Here is a 20,088-nt window from a genome sequence, read left to right on the forward strand (position 1 = left end):
TTCAAGTGTGCCCAACTACGCTGATTTTTTTTGGAGGTAGGGCCATGCCAACTTTTTGTCTAGGCTGGCCTTGAGTTGTGGTCCTTCTATCTCTGCCTTCCAAGTAGCTATGATTATAGACATGTACCATCATACCCAGCTATGTTATAATCAAGTGGGACTCATATTTCCACAGTCCACCTAAAATATAGTTGGGCTTTCCACTCTGAAGGAGAACCTTTCTTTTCTTTAAATACCCCCAACTTACATCTTTATAAGTAGTTTCTCAAGATTTATATTTAAAAATCAGTGAGTCTGGGCACCAGTGGCTCACACCTGTAATCCTAGCTACCACTCAGGAGGCTGAGATCTGAGAATCAGAGTTATAAAGCCAACTGGGGCAGAAAAATCCCCCTGAGACTCTTATCTTCAATAAGACACCCAAAAATCTGGAAGTGGAGCTGTGGCTCAATTGGTAGAGCATTAACTTTGAGCACAACGAGGCCCAGAGACAGGGCCTAGGCCCTGACTTCAGGCCCCACAACCTACAAAAAAAAGTGAGATAGTTGTATATGAATTTATCTGCTTACATCACTGTCCAACACAAGGCACTAATGCACTGATCTAAAATTAAAGCAGAGGTAGAGAAGCAGTAGACTGCACAGAATCCGAAAACAAAAATGGGTTAGTGAATAATTCGGTTAGATGGGTGTAAGAATTTCTTTAGCTTTGGAGCTGTCAGGATTTTTAATAATATTGGGATTGTGGCAGCAAGCATAGAGACTAGGAACTAGGCTATATATGCCTCAGGAGCTAAATGAAGTAGGGAAGTGGTGCTTTGTAATTATTACAGGGTCAGCTGGGTTATCCTCAGAACAAGAATATTTGTAATGAGAAGACTATTACACTGGAAATAACTAACAAGAGAAGAATAATAGCATAATAAAAATAGCATGGACATGCTCAGGAAGATGGATGAGCTTTCAAAGTGAAAAAGACAACCTTATAATGGACTGTAGTAGGTGCTTTTTGAAGATAAAAAGATATAGATAGATAGATAGATAGATAGACAGACAGATATACATTAAAGAAATACCTACATGCGTGCATATACTTACATATTTACTAAAGAAATTCACACACACACATATATTTCTTTAGCTTCTTTCTGATGCAGTGTCTTATTAAGTACTCCAGGCTAGCCTCAAAATTCACTTACCTCCTTCCTCATTCTCTGAAGTGCTGGGATTATGGGTGAGAACTACTATGTTACCAGGTCAAAATTTTGCTAACATTTTAATATTCTACATTTTAATTTTCTATTATCTTTACAAAATTCCCACTGCTTCTAATAATTTAGAGTATTTAAAGCATATAAAAATCCATCTTTTAATTTGACATATAAGACATTTGTGTGATATCAATAGTTGTAAATATTTTAGACTTGATCTTTAATACAATAAATACAAAAGTGAGGCAAAATAATTGGTGCCAGTTATCTGTTAAGAGTAGGTTATTTTAATGCTAAGTTGCAGTTTTCTATTATGATATCAATTGCTTGAAATTATTTTGGCTATAATTGGTTTGCAGACAATGAATAATTGTGAATCCTTTGTGTGGTATTCTTATGTTGAAATATTTCCTCCATCTGTGGTGAATCTCTGGTATTATGTAAGGCCTAATTGATTCCTACAGCCCTAGAAAAAGGATGTAAAGGGTACCCTTTAATAACATAAAACTTAATTTCACCAAATAATTAGTAAGTATATTGGGAAAGAGTTAAATAGCTCAGCAACATACATGCTTCAGACTTCCCACTTCGGCACTAAAACTTGGCTGTCTCATGCAACTAGTCCTCAGAAAATTTCGTAGCAAGTATCCAGAAAGGCAATATTCAAACAAGACAAATGAAATGTTATTTTGCAGTGCCAAATTCTTTGGACCAGTTATTAAATGGACTTGAAATCTTTAATAACTAAGAGATACATGGTCTAATTTTCTGTGTGTGTGTTTGTGTGTGTGTGTGTGTGTGTGTGAGCGAGAGAGAGAGAGAGAGAGAGAGAGAGAGAGAGAGAGAGAGAGAGAGAGAGAGTGTGTTTTAAGAAATCCAAATTGTAAATGAGTATCACATTGTTTGAAACCTTTCACTAAACTCTTTCTGCCATTTTTTTGTGTCTTGGAACAATTTTTACATTTGTTCTATGTGTGGCCTGGAGCAGCAATACAAAATAGTGAAAAGAAAATAAGAAAGTTAAGAACATTCGTTAATCTTGATGAACACAGGTTTGGGTCAGCTATGTATTAGATGGAATATATCTTATATAAATGCAGAGATTGGTGTCTTCAAGAACAGCCTTGTCTTTTTTATCTCTATGGAATTTTTGGTGTATTTTCAATAACGGCACAATCTTGAGCATGTTCACAACAGCTGAACTGTGTTATGATTTTCCTTGGCTCTTTTTTTTCCACCAGTAACCTGCTTCACTTTCACAGTTTAAACAGAGTCTGACATTCCTTGGTCACAAATCATAAATTTACTTAAGATTCTCTGACACAAATTCCCTTGCTCAAAAGACCAGATTTTCTTAGGACAACCATGTCTGTGGAAAGGCAACACATTTATGGTTGATGCGTTGGACTGTACGGCCTGGGTGATGCGTAGATAAATAGGATATTTATTAGGTCAGTTTTCTACTACATTTCAAGGAACTATATAGGCATTAGTAGCATTAACTTCAGTATTTCTTAGGAGATAAATAACCTGCTAGGGACAGCAAATGAGGGAAATATCATTGGGAGCCACCAGTAGAACATCACAGTTGACACCATCACAAGACAGATGGTATTTTCATTGGTAAATGGGTAAAAACTGAGCACAAAGGTCACACCAGCAAGAATAATAGCACGAGCAAGGGCTCCAAGGCAGGAAGTGAAGATTCTTGTTCTTTTTCCTTTTACTAATAAGTATGAATTATATGAATTTTTATTATACATTAAGCACAAGGGGAAGATTCATGGCAACATATTCATACATGCATAAAATATTCAGATTGATCTCACCATCCCTTCACTTTCCCATAACACCTTCCCCATTCCAATATTAAGTCAACAAGTTTCATTGTTCTGTTTTACTATATGTAAATAAACTACTTCAACCAAATTCAGTCACCTTCATTCACTGTCTGTTTACCCTCCTCCTTCTGATTGATACCTACCCCTGCTCCTTAATAGAGCTTGGTGTGCTTTCCTGGCATTCTTTTTTTTTTTCCTGTCCTGAGCTTGAGCTCAGGGCTTGAGCATTGTCCTTGGACTTTCTCAAGGATAGCGCTCTACCACTTGAGCCTTAGCACCAGTTCCAGCTTTTTCCTATGCATGTGGTACCAAGGAATCAAACCTGGGTCATGCATGCTAGGCAAGCACTCTACCACTAGGCCAAACTCCCAGCCCCTGTCATTCTTTTCTTGGATGCATTAATTGGGGCTTTCCAACGTTATTTTAGACAGGCATATATTATATTTTAAGAATAATAGTTTTTAATGCTCTTTCCTTTGGGGCTGCTGTAGCCCCCATTTAATCAACAGTTCTCATTGAGATTCCCTATCCATCTTTATAAATAGTTTCAATCTGTTTTGAAATTATTCACTCTCTTTCTTTCCTTGCTCCCCTCATCTTCATCTTCTTAAATAGTCATATTCTATGTATGCATACATGCATATATACATGCATGTATGCATGTATATAATAAATGTAGGTATATTCATTATGTACATGAATATGCATTTTCTTTAGGTCTAAGTTTCATACATGAGCAAAAACAATGCGGTTGCTATTTAGCTTTATGTCATCAATTATCTTGATCAACGTGATGTGCTCCAGTTCTACTCTTTTTCTACAAATGACGTGGTTTCATTTTTCTTTATGGCTGTGTATCATTCTGTGATATATTTGCACCGTATTTTCTTTATCAGTTTATCTGCTTTTGAGCACCTTGTCTGATCCCACAGTTTGGCTATTGTGAATATCAAAGTGACAACCCATGAAATGTAGCAATTATATGGAGCTGATACTGATTAAAGTGAAATAAATCTGGAGGATAAATTGTAAGACCAGAGAGGGTCCAGGTTATAAGAATATAAAACATAAGCTGATAATTAGATAGTGAAGAATTTTGCATAAGAAGGAACTCTGGTAAGAGCACTTTTATCTGAAACTTTGGCTTTATAAAGTAAGGATTCAAAAAGAGTATTTGGCCATTTGTATGTGTCTTTAATTAATGAGATAAAAAATATGTTCAAATTCTATCTGTACTAGTTTTCTTTGTCTTTTTTATCCCCTGCTATTTCAGGATGACAGAAGTAAGTTACAAAATAAGAAGCTCATGTCTCCTAATTCTGGGACCTATGATATTCATAATGTTATCTTTTGGTGAGAGTCTCCAGGCTGTCCACCTTGGCAGATGAACAAATGAGCGAGAGTGAAATGTAGAGCTCACTTTTATGGCAAAAGTATTTCCAGATACCAAACACTTTCTGTAAGAACAGCACTTTTCCACTCATAACAACAGCCCCTCTCATCTAACCATCCCAGCAATTAAAGGGTCCCCGTAGCAACTAACTTTCAAAATTAATTTTGGAAGTGCCATTAATTCACAGCAGTAGTGTTATCTAAGACAGAAATTGTTTCTCTAATACAGTGCTATAATATCCAAATAACTATTTTCTTCTTTACAAGACGAAGAGAGTAAATGTCAGCCAGTGCTGTAGCCTGCCTCACACAGAAAGTTTCAAATAAATGAGGGTGGAGTGCTTTCTAAAACTTTTGTTATTGAGTAGTTAATCCATTACCAATATTAGTATGCATATGCACATGCTTTTGTATCTTTCACTCTATAAAACATACACAATTTTTGAAGGAACTCTTACCTAAAGTCTCCCTCTCTCCCTGCTGCCACAGAACTATTTCCCATGAAGGGGTTAAAATTATGTGTAACTTGTCTCTCCATATATAGGGAATCCCATAGATTCATAAAATTTCCAGAATGGTAACTTCTTCATTGTATAAGTGAGAAGACTGAAGGCCAGTGGAATGCCAGTGACCCATCACAATTCTTCAGCTAGTTGGTGGATCAGAGTTTAGAATGTGCTCTGTAGAAGTTCGCGCGCGCACACACACACACACACACACACACACACACACACACACACACTACTTTTTACTCGGATTGATTTTTGCTTTTGGTGTAGTCTTCATATTTATTCTGCATCCAGAGAAAGAATTCAAATTGAGCTTCATTTGCTGAAAAATAAACATGTACACAGAGGAGAAAATAAGAAAATTCTTAGATATAGGACAATGTTTACACATTCTCCTTGTTTAGATTTCTTTCTGAATTTAGATATAATTCTTTAGTGGGGAAAAGCAACTCTGCAATTTTAGAATTGCTTTCTACTTTTCTCAAAGCCCTTATATATGTTTACCTCCATAACTAAGGCTGCATTTTTGAGGAACACTTGGGAACTGCATATATATTAATAATCAAAGGCAAGAGGCAATTTGAATTTGCAATCTACTGGCTGGAGTCTTCTATACCTATTCTTGCTTCGGTCAGATAAATATTTTAGACAAAAATAACTTTCACATGCAAGATTTAGGAGATCCAATGGAAAAAAATGAGATATTTTTCTAGATGAGAAGCAGAAATAAGACAAGGTAAAGCAGTAATTTCCTCACAGTAACACTTGTTTGGAGGAAGAACATCAGATGATAACACTCTACCCAGGTTGTCATAGCAACTGTCATTTATTAATGTCTTCTACTCATTACTTCACTCATTTCCATCTTTTTTGTGGCCTGACAGGGATTTAAGGTCTCTATCTCCTTTTTTTGTTTGTTTGTTTTCTGATCAAAGTCATAGACTCTAGGTCTCTTTTGTTGGCCAAAATTACCTTATTCTTGCTAACCAATTTTTTTCAATTCACATTGTCATACTGCCTGAAAGAAAAATGTTGCCAATTTCTGAATGTTTTTTTGCTGATATGCAATCTCATATATATGTTCTACACTATATATTAGACATATAATGTATATAATTCACAGTTAGAACTCAGCGTTAATTAATCTTCTGATAGTATTTGCTTAATATACAAACACAATCTAAGGGGAAAAGATATATAATATTTTTGTTTTGACAATACATGTTATAAGAATTAGAAGAATAATAACTAAGACAAAAATGATCTATAATCTTACCATTCCAAAATATTTTCTGTGATTATTCTGTTTTCCCCCCAGATGTTAAAAAGTCCCATATGCTTTCATATGTATGTGCACACATGTACATACCTATAAAATCATCTGTAAAATTACATATGATATATGTCAGTTTTATAATGTTACTTATAATTACATAATAACTTCATATCTTAAATATTTTCTATATTGTCAGTATTCACTTATAGGTTTACTTAAAAATGAGTGTATTGTATTTTACTCTTATAGATATAGATATATTTTATAAACATAGATGTATTTTATAGACATATAGACATATATGATATCTATAGATATTTTATAGATATATATTTTATAGATTTGTCATCAGATTTCTGTGGTTCATATCTAATATATAAAGTTATTTTAAATGATTGCAGCAAAGTCTTTGTGAGTTATAACTTTTAATTATTAATTTTTAAGCTTAAGTAAATTGAAAAATTAAATGAAATATAGAAATCTCTAGAAAGAATAGTTTTACCAAAGATGACAAAAAAAGAAATAGAAAATTTGAGTACTAGACTATTTAAAAAATTAAACTCTGTAAAATATCTCCACATGGAAAAATGTTCAGGCCAAACACCATTGAATTCTCCCAAACTCCAAAATTACAAAGCTTTTTTTTCTGAGAATCAAAGAGGAAATTTTCTTAACAATTTAATTAAGTAACTAATCTTGATGACAAAACGTAAAAGAGGTGTTCAAAAAATAGAAACCTCTTTGAAGCACAGATTTAAACAAAAGCCCTAAGCAAATTGGTACCAGTCCAAAACCTACCATATGTATGTGATGGTTCTCTAAAACTGACTTTTTTTCCTCACAAAAGTGCAAAAGCAGATTAACTTTTGAAAAATCAATCTGTGGAACTAACCACTGTAACATAATAAATATGAAAAATAATAATGCCAACAATGTATACAAATTTTGATCATTAAGACTATTATTTTTATAAAAGCGTCAATGGATTAGAAATGTATTGGGTTTGTACGGTCTCTTAATCTAAAAAATGTTAATTTGCAAAACAATTCTGCAAATGTCATACTGGATGTAATATTGAAATTTCCCCTTTAAGATCGGGAATGAGACTAAAGTTTCTACTATTACCAGGTGAATCTAAATTACAATGTATAGTAAGCCTTGTGCTGATTTTAAGAAGAGCAGGAAATGTTTTCTGTTCCATGGTGGTCGTGTTGTGTAGGGATGAGTATCTGGGAGAAACCATTGGGGCTGGCAAAGTTCTGTCTTCAACCTGGATGGTGGTTAATAATGGGTGTTTACTGTATCATTGCTGTCGACATTTTTTTATACTTTTCTCCACATACATTACACTTCACAATTTAATAAAAACAGTGATGAAATGTTCTTGATTTCCCAATGGTTTAACAATAGGTTTTTTTTTGCATTGCTTCTAAGTGTAGATTAAAACATTTCTATGCAGAAAGTTTTGCTTGATAGTTCACAAAAGGTTCATGCTGTCAACTTACAATTGTTTTCTTGAAAATCACTGATAACATCTTCAGTGTATCTGAATCTAGTTTTAGAAACAATTGCAATCTAACCAAAACATTTTCCATTGCAAATCAATTTTCCCCAGCTTTAGCACATCCTTTTCTCACTTAAAACCATATGTAGTGAAATTTCATACATAAGAATGAAACTTTTCCTCTTTAAACCTTTCCAGTGGTCTCTTCAATTAAAATAATATATTCTTGAAGACTGATATCAGATCTTACTTAGTGTGTATTTTTATACGCACTATCATAGCTAGAAATTCAATACCTAAGTATTATATAATATAATCTTAGGGTCAAATCAGATATAAGCATTTGTGAACTATTTTTGAAAAGTATACTAGTATTTCATCAGCCAATATATTCAAACTAAGTTTCCCCTTTCATTACTTGCACATAGATTTAAGGAAAAACAGTACTGTGGAATACAGGCGATTTGTTCAACAAACTTTCAACAGTCACCTTCAAATGAGATACAACTCAAATTAAGATGAGAGAATATGCCTCCTAGAATAAATAAATGTATCATCTTTCCTTCTTTCAATCTTGGACAAGACTCCTTATCAGCAAAACCTACATATAAGCAGAGAGTTTGAGAGCTATTTTGATAAATGGACCATCATCTTATCCTCCTGTGACAGAAAGCTGGGTTCTGAAGTCAGAGTCCATCTGGCAGAAAAACAGGTCACATTTGACAAAAGAGGGAAGTGGCCTCCCTGATTTTCAGCCTTCCTTCATTTCAGAAATGTGGATTCAAAGTTTGAATGTTTCTTCTGAGTCTAGCTTTATTTTCAGCTTATATTAAGTTTTTTTTTCAGAGAATAGTCTCTATCTGGAAAGTTAAGTCATATGAAATGATTTAAGATTTCTTACTTGTTGATCCACTGTCTGACCAATTGACCCAGTGTCTAACCAATTTTAGAAAAATGTTTAAAATTACCAATATATGGTTAATAATAATAATACCAACAAAATAATAAATATATTCTGTGTGGGGGTGATTGTAGAGTTGAGTTTTGTCCAGATATTTAATATCATTTATGTTGATGTTGTTCAGTTTATGCGAAGTTAGAAGTATATCTTCCAGGTGAATTGAAACTTTTTAATTTTGAGGAAATGGTACTGGGGTTTAAACTTAGGGTTTCATGTTGTTTAAGCAGGTATTCTACCACTTCAGTCCCATCTCTACCTCTTCTTTTGCTGGTTATTTTGGAGATGGAGTTTAGTGAACTTTTCTGCTTATGCTACATGACCTCAGGCTATGATTCCCCGGATCTTAGTTTCCTGAGTACCTAAGACTAGAGGCATTAGGTCTGAATTGGGACTTCTTTAAAAATTTTATTGTAAAGGTATTGTACCGAGGGTTAATAGTTACATAAATAAGGTAATGCATACATTTTTTGAACTGGAATTTTTATTTTACTTTATTTTTTTATTATTGGGGTAATGTATAGAGGGCTTACAGTTACATTCACCAGGTAGTAGGTGTATTACTTCTCACACATTGATACCACGTCTCATGTTTTTGTCTCCATTTTCCTCCTCATACCCCCTTCCAATCATCTTGTTTCTCCCCCTTCCCTTTCCTATTTCAACTATACAAATACACACACACACACACACACACACACACATACACACACACACACACACACACACACACATATATATATATATATATATATATATATATATATATATATACCAGGTAACAAAGTCAGATATGGTAACAATATGAGATTAACCAAAGGGCAAAAAAAGAGGAGAGAAATAGTGTATTAAGAACAACAAATCAGGGCTGGGAGTTTGGCCTAGTGGTTAAAGTGCTTGCCTAGCATGCATGAAGACCTGGGTTCAATTCCTTGGTACCACATACATAGAAAAAAGCCAGAAGTGGTGCTGAGGCTCCAGGGGTAGAGCTCAAGCCTTGAGAAAGTCCAAGGACAGTGCTCAGGCCCTGAGCTCAAGCCCAGGACTGGCAAAAAAAAAAAAAAAAGAACAACAATCACTCAAGATATAGTTCTTGTTTCCATATCCTGGAGATCCTTTCATTTAGCATCATACTATATGTCCTTATGTATCTAGGTTTTGTTCTATTGTAAATCTCTGCTAGGAGAGTCCTAGATGTGTACTAATTATTACAAATGAGGGCAACCACTGAGCCTGTGTTTCTTTGGGTCTGGCTTACATCACTTAATATGATTCTTTACAAGTCTTTCTATTTCTTTACAAATGGGGCAATGACATTCTTTTGATGGAAATATAGAATTCCATTATGTATAAGTACCACATCTTCTTAATTCAGTCATCTCTTGAGGGGCATCTGGGTTTGCTCCATATCTTTGCTATGGTAAATAGTGCTGAAATGAACATCGTTGTGCTAGTGGATTTAGTATGTCCTTATTTCTGGACAATTGGGTAAATGCCAAGTAGTGGAATTGCTGGGTCATAGGGGAGCTCTATGTTTAGTCTTTTGAGGAACTGCCATACTGCTTTCCAGAGTGGTTGAATGAGTTTGCACTCCCAACAACAGTGTAGTAGTGATCCCTCCTGGCCACATCCCCTCCAGCATCTGTTGTCATTAGATTTCTTGATCGTGGCCAATCTAACTGGAGTGAGGTGGAATCTCAGAGTTATTTCCTTCTCTTCCTCTCTACTTCCTTCTTCCTCTTTCTGTGGCTTTGCTTCCATTTAGCTAATGCTGCATAGCATGGCACCCAAAATTTAGAAGTTTAATGTAAAAATCATTCATCTGTCCCAAATTTGCAGTTGAGTCAGGATCAAGGAAGGTGTATACATTTTCCTATGCATTATTAGCTGTAGTGGGAGACAGTTCACACAACTAGCAAGCTGGTCATCACTATTGGCTGAAGGTTCACTTGGGGCTGGAAGCCAGTATATGATTTCTGCGTATGCAAACTATTCTTCACCCATTTCCTCATGGAAGGTTAGGGTTTTCTCATTTATTGGAGTTGGATTACAAGAATGTTTGTCTCCAAAGATAGGAAGTAGTAAATATCCATTTTCCAGAAAATCGTATTTGCATCTCTGCCATTTCTGTTCATCACAGAATCACAGATCAATGGACAAAGTGTACAACATAAAAAAGAGGAAAAATTGTTGAGTTACGTTTTAATACTCATGTCCTACAGATAAATATATGTTGATTGTATTCAAAATAGTTACTAAGTTTTTTGCCCCCACTTCAAATTTTTCATCCATTCATTCTAAGCATCATAATTAGTTCATTGTGATTTAAATCATTTATTATTTATTCATCTTTCTCTCTAGTTCGTTCACTCTTTCTTTCTTTCTTTCTTTTTGGGTGTTGGTCCTAGGACTTGAACTCACAGCCTGGGCTGATCTTTATTAGTCAAAACTACTGCTCTATCACATCACACTTCCAGCGCTTAGTGGTTAATTGGATATAAGAGCATCACAGACTTTCCTGCTCAGGCTGGCTCAGCATCTTAAGTAGCTAGATTACAGACTTCTGCCACTGGTACCTGGCTCGTTTCTTTTTTAATCCTATCAAAGTGCTAATTAATATTCAAATTTAAGAATGTAAAATATTGTATTTCTTTTTATTTTGACATGTTTATTGGCTTATTTTTAGTTTCTCGTCCATTCACTACTAATATTGCTTTTCATTTTTCTCATTAGTGTTTTGTTCATCTTTATGAAATGCACTTAGCTAAGCTCTAGGATGGAAGATCTCAAGTGTTTCGTCATGTGAACTTTCAGCTGGCACACCTACACTCCAATTGTCATTAATCCCAAAATAACTTATTCTTTTTCCCTTTGATCTAGACTTATGTATAACTTTTCTCAGACTAAATTAAAAAATCAAAGAATAAACTATTATCCTCTGGAAATGCCATATTTCCATTATTGAGCTAGTAAAAAGCTCTGTCATTGTGTCAGAAGAAGTGGGAGAATATTTGCTCTAAGGTCTTATAAGAGATTGTGACTTTAAGTAGACATTGTGGTGAATGAAACTGCCTGTGTAGTTGTAACAGAAAGGGTATGTGAAGGTAGAATAAGAGTTAAAATCACAAAATACTAAAAGTATGGTGTATGCATATTTCTCAGTAAAAGAATTAGTATATGCTGTGAGGGATCTCTACACTGATATTTAAAAGAATTGTCAAAACCACAAAATATATTTGGAAGATGCATTTAGAAGTATAGCAGTCCATTTATTGTAAAAGCCCATGATGAGCCATTTTAAGGCTTACAGAGAAGCATATACATCATCAAAGGAGAAAACTTGGAACAAAATTGACACACATTAGGCCTTTGTTTTCTATGCTGTGCAAGGTCTGTTTTCTGTGACAATTTAATGTGTGTATATTCTGGCTCTGATTTTAAAAACCAAGTTTTGTGATATTCTTTTTCCAAGAACACACAATCAATAAGTTAAATGTATATCTTCACATAATCTAATGCCATATGTTCTACTTAAGAAATTTCACTGGAAATGATGGGTGGAAAAGTTATGTGTACAGATAGTAACAAGACACGGTTTGTTTCACTGAGCCCTGAAAAGGTTTGTATTATAAAGAAACTTCTGAAACAAGAAAATAAGGCAAAGCACTGTATAAAGAAACTGAAGTAGTAATACATTTGGGTAGGAAATCTGCTTTTAATAGAAACTTCATCTTGATTTAGCTAAATTTACCCTGTTCCAAATTATTATCTACAAGCAAAGTCATCCAGAAAATTAAGGGAGACATATATGATAAACATAAAAATTAAAATTTTGACAGAATAAAATAAATAGCATTTAGTAATTACATTAAGTTTGTTTTCGGTCCTGTTGTAAGCTATTAAAAGTAGAACAACTGTTCAAAGTAGGCTGCCAAATTCCTTCCAAATGACTTGTTTTGAAATATTGACTAAATATCTTCAAGCTGTATATCATCTTTAGTATAATTAAACATTCTTCAAACCAAAGGCAGTTTTGTTGTGTTCTGAAATGTAAATTATATATAACTCTTCACATTAGGACACAGAGAATTATACATTTGTTTACATTTAAAATGACTTTTAAAAAGTTTCTCCCACTTATATAAGTTGATACATTGCTTCCATCTATTTATTTGAAAGCTTAACCTATAGAAAAAATTTAGCCTTGATAGTCCTATTTTACATTTTAAATGTTTGGTAGGTATTAATTTAATAGATATGCATGTATGGAGTATTTTAAATAAATATTTAATAATTGACTTTAGCTAGTGGAGGAGTGAGTAAATTTAGTACAAATTAGTTTATCCACTTTTAAAGACAGTTCTAGAAATTGTCAAGCTTGAAGTTCCGTCTCAGTCCTCTGATTATTTAAGGAGACACAAACATGCATGTAAGTGGTTTACTGGCATATGGTACCAAACAGGATATATTCAATGACATGCCATATGTTCAATGTGCTGTTTTTCTGTAGTCATGAGTGTTACAATGAACATGGTGCATTAATGAAAATTTCCTTCTGTCCCTATGCATGCATTTGTAATGCATTGTGTCTGGTGATTTGTGTTGCTGTTATTTTACTGAAAACCGGCTGAAACCAATCCCATTAACATTATACTCAAGAAAAATGAGTGTTCTATATTGAATATGTACACATAAATACACATGTATGTCTGTATAGACACATATATTTCAACATATATGCATTAGTTGCATATCCAAGTGTTAATATCCATACAAATTACAACCATACATAATGCTATAATACATAGCATCCGAACCTATTACATACTTAATAATGTATATGTATATCTACATATTATACATCTATATATCTATCATCTATGTATCTGTCTATCCATCATCTATCCACCTTTATTTCTAAACTTGACAGCTACACTTACTTTGTTGTTTCTCCTCTCCAATCAGCATCACTTTTTATATTCCCATGAACATTGCAATAATGACTTATTCTCATTGTCCTACTTCAAAACAAATGAACAAGATAAAAAACTGGAGCCCGAGTCATTTTATGGACAAGAACATTACACCAAAGTTTAGTTCAGAAATGTGATATGTGATACAGGTTATTTCTGCTTTTCTTTTTTTTACTCCTTGTTACCCGTGGCTGCTCTGTCCCTGTCCAACTACCCCTATGAACGAAAATTATTTCCTATATTTGCACTATTCCTCACCATGCTGATATGTTTCTTGAACCTTTTCACTGTGCCCTCTGAGACTGAAATTTGATTTTTAATGGATTGTCTTTCATTGATATTCCAAAAAATACTCTGCAGACCTTTTCCTATTGATTCATATAGCTCTTCCTAGAGGATACTGCATCCTATAGCCTCTGCAGGGGAAGAAGCTCTTCTCCAATTGCCACTTGACAATAGCCACCAGGCCAAGCCTGGCATGCCACCTGTAATTCATCTTTTATAGGAATGTGTCATTGTGTCATGCTGCCTTGTTTCTTGCTCTTTGCAAGCACTTCCTTTCCTTGTCAGAAATGTTCACATCTGCCTCACTCTTTTCCCCTAGTTCACCAAGAAATTTTATCCCCCTCTTGAATGACTTCCCCTTCATAATTCTTTGGCTCTCACATTTTAAGTACTCTTTCAAGACTATTTTATATTACTATGTGAAATATACTTTTTGTCCTAAATTGCCTTAATATTCTCTATTCCTAGTAAGCTTACATTTTATCTTATTTTGTTACCAAATAACTTCTAACATTTGTCTCTGTATTTCTCAGATCATAGCTGGTGTCATATTTCATACTGAAATCCATACTATATAAAACAGTGATATTTTAAGTATGGCCCCTAAGTCAATATCAGCAGCCCTTGGAATTTGTAAGAAATGTAATTTCCTTGGACTGTACCTTAGATCATTTGGAATTAGAAGCTGATGATATAGGCCAGAAAACTATCTTCACAGTCCAGCTAGGTGATTCTAATGTACTCTAAAATTCAAGAGATACTAATATAGAAGATAATTCAACTGCTCCCTTCCTTGAATTTTTTGGACAGTCCTGGGGTTTGAACTCAGGGCCAGGGCACTGTCCTTGAGTCTTCTCAAGGCTAGAGCTCTACCGTTTGAGCCACAGCACCACTTCTGACTTTTTCTGTGTATGTGGTACCAAGGAATTGAACCTAGAGTTTCTTGCATGCTAGCAAGCACTTTATCACTAAGCCATTCTCCCGCACTTTTAATACCTTTGGATGGTGATAAATAGTCAACTATGGCCATAATGTTATTTTGGCTTTCCTTTGTAGGATATTTTAACACTATAACTAAGTCTTTCAGCTTTACCTGTCATACACTACATAGGTATGCACACCACCACCAATCCAAATGTGTTTATAGTTCTTTGTCATGAAATTTGGATACTGTAAAATCACTAATATGTTTCCAAAGACATCCTGATTATCACCATCCTCTGTGAAAGAGGTAGAAAGATGTTAACTCTCACACAGGACAAGGTTTGAAGTCTAGCTGACTATTGAACCCATGCTTTTCCTAATTTGCTGATGAATCATGTAGAATAACACATAAGTCAATATGCCTAGGCACAGTAATAAGTAGGTACTTAACCAAAAATATGACCAAATGAATTGCATGAAAATCTATTAACAAATATTCTAGTATCATGTTAACTTTATTTATTATAGGACTTCTATGAGCTTTTGAAGCATGTCATGTAGTTTGACTGAATGCCCCTACTCCTAGAAAAAAGCATAGATAAGGAATGGTACTGCTTCAAATTTACTCACTAGTGAATTATTTGCTTATGCGTGTCTGTCTTATTCATACCTTGTAGGAATAGTATTTCTAGAGCTGTTTGTTGAAAGTGGGGCTTATTTTCTTTCTCTTTAAGACATCTGAAACTGCTGACATCTCTTAGGTTTCTTTTTATTTCCTCTACCTTTATCTCTTTGCTACTGTTTTTGAACCTGAATGTGCACAGCTCATTATCCTACCAAATGCTATTTTCTCAGTCGTCTGAGATAGTCTCACATTTTCTTTTACCTCAGAGTTATGCTTAGAAGAACTACATTTAACAAGTAATTTTACATGCCTGGCATATGCATATAATTTGTTTTTATATGATCTACCTAATGTAAATCTCATCGCCTCCTGGTGATGCTGAATGACCTGGGATAGGGCGCCTGACTTTCTTGCTTATTCCATGCTGAAAATAAGAATCCCAACTGCAATGTAGGCCAGGGGCTTCCTACAGACGCATCTGCACACTTTCTATTCTATTCTATTCTATTCTATTCTATTCTATCCTATCCTATTTGAAAAGAAAACAACAGAAGTTTACATTGAAAGCAACTGAGGTATGAAATGAGAGAACACTCACTGAGTTAAGTATCTCAGACTCAATGGCAATTCATCAACTACAAATGCAGTTGGGTACTAATTCCAATTAGTCTCTCAGAAATGGATTCAACCAAGAAGGAGTTACATTTACTAGGTATCCTGTCCTGTCCATCATGTTACCTCTTTTTCTTTCATTGCACAGGTTCTGCTGATTTTCTTCTTTGTGTTCCGTGCCCTTCTTGTCCTGCCTTGGTCCACTCTGGTAGGTTGGCTCAGGGCAATTAATATCAATATCAGGTAATTATGGGTACCATTTCCAACTACTCAAGGTTAAACATTTTAAAGTATGCATTATTCATAACCAAATGAAAAAACATTTTGAGCCAAGTACCCTGAGTTACATTTCTTTTAATATATTCTCTGGGTGGCATGTCCCCATGATGACATGTTAGGTTGGTGAGACCCCTTTTCCTCAGCAGGACAAAGGACTTTTCAATAATTATGAAGTCTCTACTGTGTAGGACCAGGCTGCCTCCATGGCTTTCCCTTGGGGGTGTATTTTAACACTGTAACCAAGTCTTCCAGCATTGCCTGCCATGCTCCCCATAGGTATACACCCCAGCTTCAATCTCATATCTTATGATTTCTTGGAATTATAGAAACTCATGAGAATTCAGCACAATATTCTCTCCATATATCACAGAGAAAAGCAAGCATGTTGACTTTGTCATTAGCACTACCAGAATCAGAGTAATACACTGAGAAAATTCTTCGGAACCATCTATTCCTCTTTTCTCTCAGTACCCCTATCAAACAGTCATCCAGACTCATGTAAGCTCCTTGAGTATTTGAGAGTTCACTTTCTTCCATGTCTGCTCATTCAGTTCTGTTCTACTCTAGACACTCATTTACCTAATAATTCTATCTCAGGATGACACCTAAAGAAATACTTTCTTTAATGCACCACTATGTACCTATTAAAATGGTATGTGCATTGCTATGCATTTTTTCATGAAACATGGTAAATGTTTTATTAAAATAACATGAACATTTTTTCCAATAAACTATAGAAAGTATCTACAATAAAAGAATCTAATAACTAAACAAAAGAGGATTAAACACTATAGTAATCTATATGGCAAAACGGTGCGTATCCACGGAAGAATGAAGATGTAAGAGATATAGTAAACCACATCTATATTCTGATACTAATTGGTATAAACCTCCTCATATTTACAAAACAGTAATTATCAAGATGAATACTAAATATAATTTTGTTACATAGTGAATAGACAGAAACAGTCATACATTTACACTTACAAAATACTCTGGTTACAAAGAAAAATGGCATTGCTGTCTCACTACGTTGTGCTAATAGTGTTTTATTATCTATAATACATCCATAGTGAAACATGCAAAAACCCATTACTATACTTAAAATGGTTTTGATATATTTACTCCCTTATTTTTCTCCAAAATGTGAAAACATGGATTCTCTTTGTCACAGAAATCCATGATCTCTTAAGGCCATAGATTTTATCTGTCTTATACCTGCCTGATAACTCTACCAGCAGAGGTAGACAACTATCAAATATTTCTCTGTTGTAGTTTTCTAAATGTTTTTTGTATGACACAGGGGCATGCTGTTCTTCAGGCCAAGAGCTTTAACTACACCCATTGTTCATGTGATTTATATTTAGTAAAAGCCTACAGTGGGTTTGGAAATTTGGTGGAGAAAAACCTGTCACTATTACATCACTAACATAACCCAGTAACTACAGTGGCTCTTTTCTTGATGGAACTCATTAAATGAAGAGGTTATATAGTAAAAAAAAAAAGCATTTAGTTAAAACACTGATGGTTAATGCTAGAAGTTATTAGAAAGGAGATAAATAGATGCAACAGAAAATACTAACTTTCCTGGTAATTAGGGATCCAGAAAATAATATTTAAGTCTATAACCTAAGGTTGAGGAATTCATCAGATAAAACAGTTAGCTGGAGTTGGTTGGGAGTAGAGAATCCAAATAAGGAGAAATTACCTGCAAATCAGTGGGATTTCTTTCTTCATATTCTCCTTCCCCTTCATCCTTTATTCCTCTTATATCAAATAAATATTTACTAAGCAAATAACCACATGTTGAAAAGAGATTGGCAGTATTCTTCCAAAATGGTTGTGATCTAACTTGTGCTTCAGAAGTATTAAATGTGATGATGGTTCAAAGTAAGAGGAAAAAAAACACACAAAGTATTTTAGAAACATAAATGGTTTCCCTTGTGATCCCAATCTTAATAAACATTTTTGTAGATATCAGAAACTGATACATTGTAAGAAAAATATGGGTACTACAAGTAGTACTTTAAAATCTCTTATAAAATATATATACTTTGATATACTGCTCTGTAGACTTATTTTTGAATACATTTTCTCTTTTTCTGTTTCTCCTCCACAGGTCTTTGAAACATACAGAAGAAGTTCCAAGTGGTCCTTAAAGTAATTGCAGTTAATCAAATCCTCATATATAATCCTTATCTATTAGTATATATACTCATTAGATTATGTAGATGGTTATTTTTATAATGTTAGTAATAAGCAAGTACTTTAATAACCAGGGATATTCCCCCATGTATAACCAGAGGACACTGGCATTGATGAAGGAGTCGGGGTGATAATGATGCCTGCTGCCTTTTGTCAGAGTTAATGCCCTCGGTTGATGTTACTTTGTACAGAGTTATTAACATTTGATACATTAAATATTGCCTGATTCAAATAACTTTGCTGAAAAATTTTCAGTATTTTAACTTGTCTAGGGTTTTCTACTTCTATTTTTTATAATATTTTCTCATTTTTTAGCTTATGGAACATACTTACCCATATATGCCAACATGTGCCATTTAGAGCTCAGAGGGACTGAGCTGTATGCGGTCTTCACCCACCATCCATGCAGTGTGCAGCTGTGAAAAGTGTATTTCCCTCCTTGACCGTAGCCCCTTTTCTATTAGAAAAACGGACTGATATGTTAACTCAATAAAGCCAAGCAATAGGGAATGAAATGCATGCCCCAGATACATTTAATAAAAATTGTTTGACTACTTGTGCAACTATCAAACCCAATTAAGAGTATCCATTTTAAATGTGATATGTACTAGCTTTTGAAATGTGCTATGCATATGTTAAGTGAATGGATCTAAGTACATCAGTTAACTGTATCTACTGTCTCATTTTATTTGTCTTAATCTAAATCTTAGGTCTTTTTGGACCCTTAAGGTATTAACATTAAACTAGAAAAATTACCTGTATAGCTATGAATGAAACAAACATTAAAGGTCAAACCATGGATAAAGAATAAGCAAATTCTATTTTACAAATTGTCATATTTCCAAATATATATATATGTTACAAATAATACGATAAAAATCTCTTACAGTGCCATTTTCTTGTGAACAAAAACTCATGAGACTTATGTAAGTTATTGTTTTTTCATGGTCTGAAATAAATTAAAGACTTGTCACCTTCCATCTCTGTGACAAAATACCTGAGCAAATAAATGTAAGGAGGAATGATTTATTTTGGCTGGCAATTTCAGAGGTTTTCCCTCTGGTTCCCTGGCTTCTTTGTAATGGGTCTGTGGCAAATGTCATGAGTGAAGGATCAGGTGACAAAGGAGATGGTTTATTTACTTCATGGTGGTTTGGCATCAGGAAATAAGAAAAAAGGTTCTGGTCAGGATAAACCATTCGAAGGCACACCCTCAATGAATCTACCTCATCCAATCATACCCCACCTTCCACCAACTCTGCATAATCCATTCAGTTATGTATCCAGCAGTGAGTTCATCCACGAGCAGGTCAATGTTGTCCCACCAAGTCCCAACATGGCATTGGAGACAGTCTCCAGTGTGGAGGGGGAGGGGAATTCACATCCATGCACAACAGTTTAGAAAACAGCCAGTTCTTGAGTAGCTTGATGAAACAGCAAGAGAATAAATTTATGGGATCTGAATATTCCTTATTTTAGGCCTTCTGCTGGTGGC

General features: G+C 34.4%; 1 protein-coding gene across 1 annotated transcript in view; it reads left to right on the top strand.

The window, feature by feature from the left end:
- Nucleotides 1-18,515, top strand: part of LOC150058851 (uncharacterized protein C8orf34 homolog) — an 83,271-nt gene extending 64,756 nt beyond the window's left edge. Inside the window, exons 5-6 of the mRNA XM_090338762.1 lie at nt 16,258-16,317; nt 18,508-18,515. Of these exons, the coding sequence (XP_090194888.1) occupies nt 16,258-16,317; nt 18,508-18,515 (68 nt within the window). The remainder of the gene's footprint in view (nt 1-16,257; nt 16,318-18,507) is intronic.
- The last annotated feature ends 1,573 nt before the right edge of the window (nt 18,516-20,088 follow it).

Source organism: Megascapheus bottae, chromosome 9, assembly GCF_031878675.1.
Source record: "Megascapheus bottae isolate mThoBot1 chromosome 9, mThoBot2.hap1, whole genome shotgun sequence".
Taxonomy (NCBI): Eukaryota; Metazoa; Chordata; class Mammalia; order Rodentia; family Geomyidae; genus Megascapheus; species Megascapheus bottae.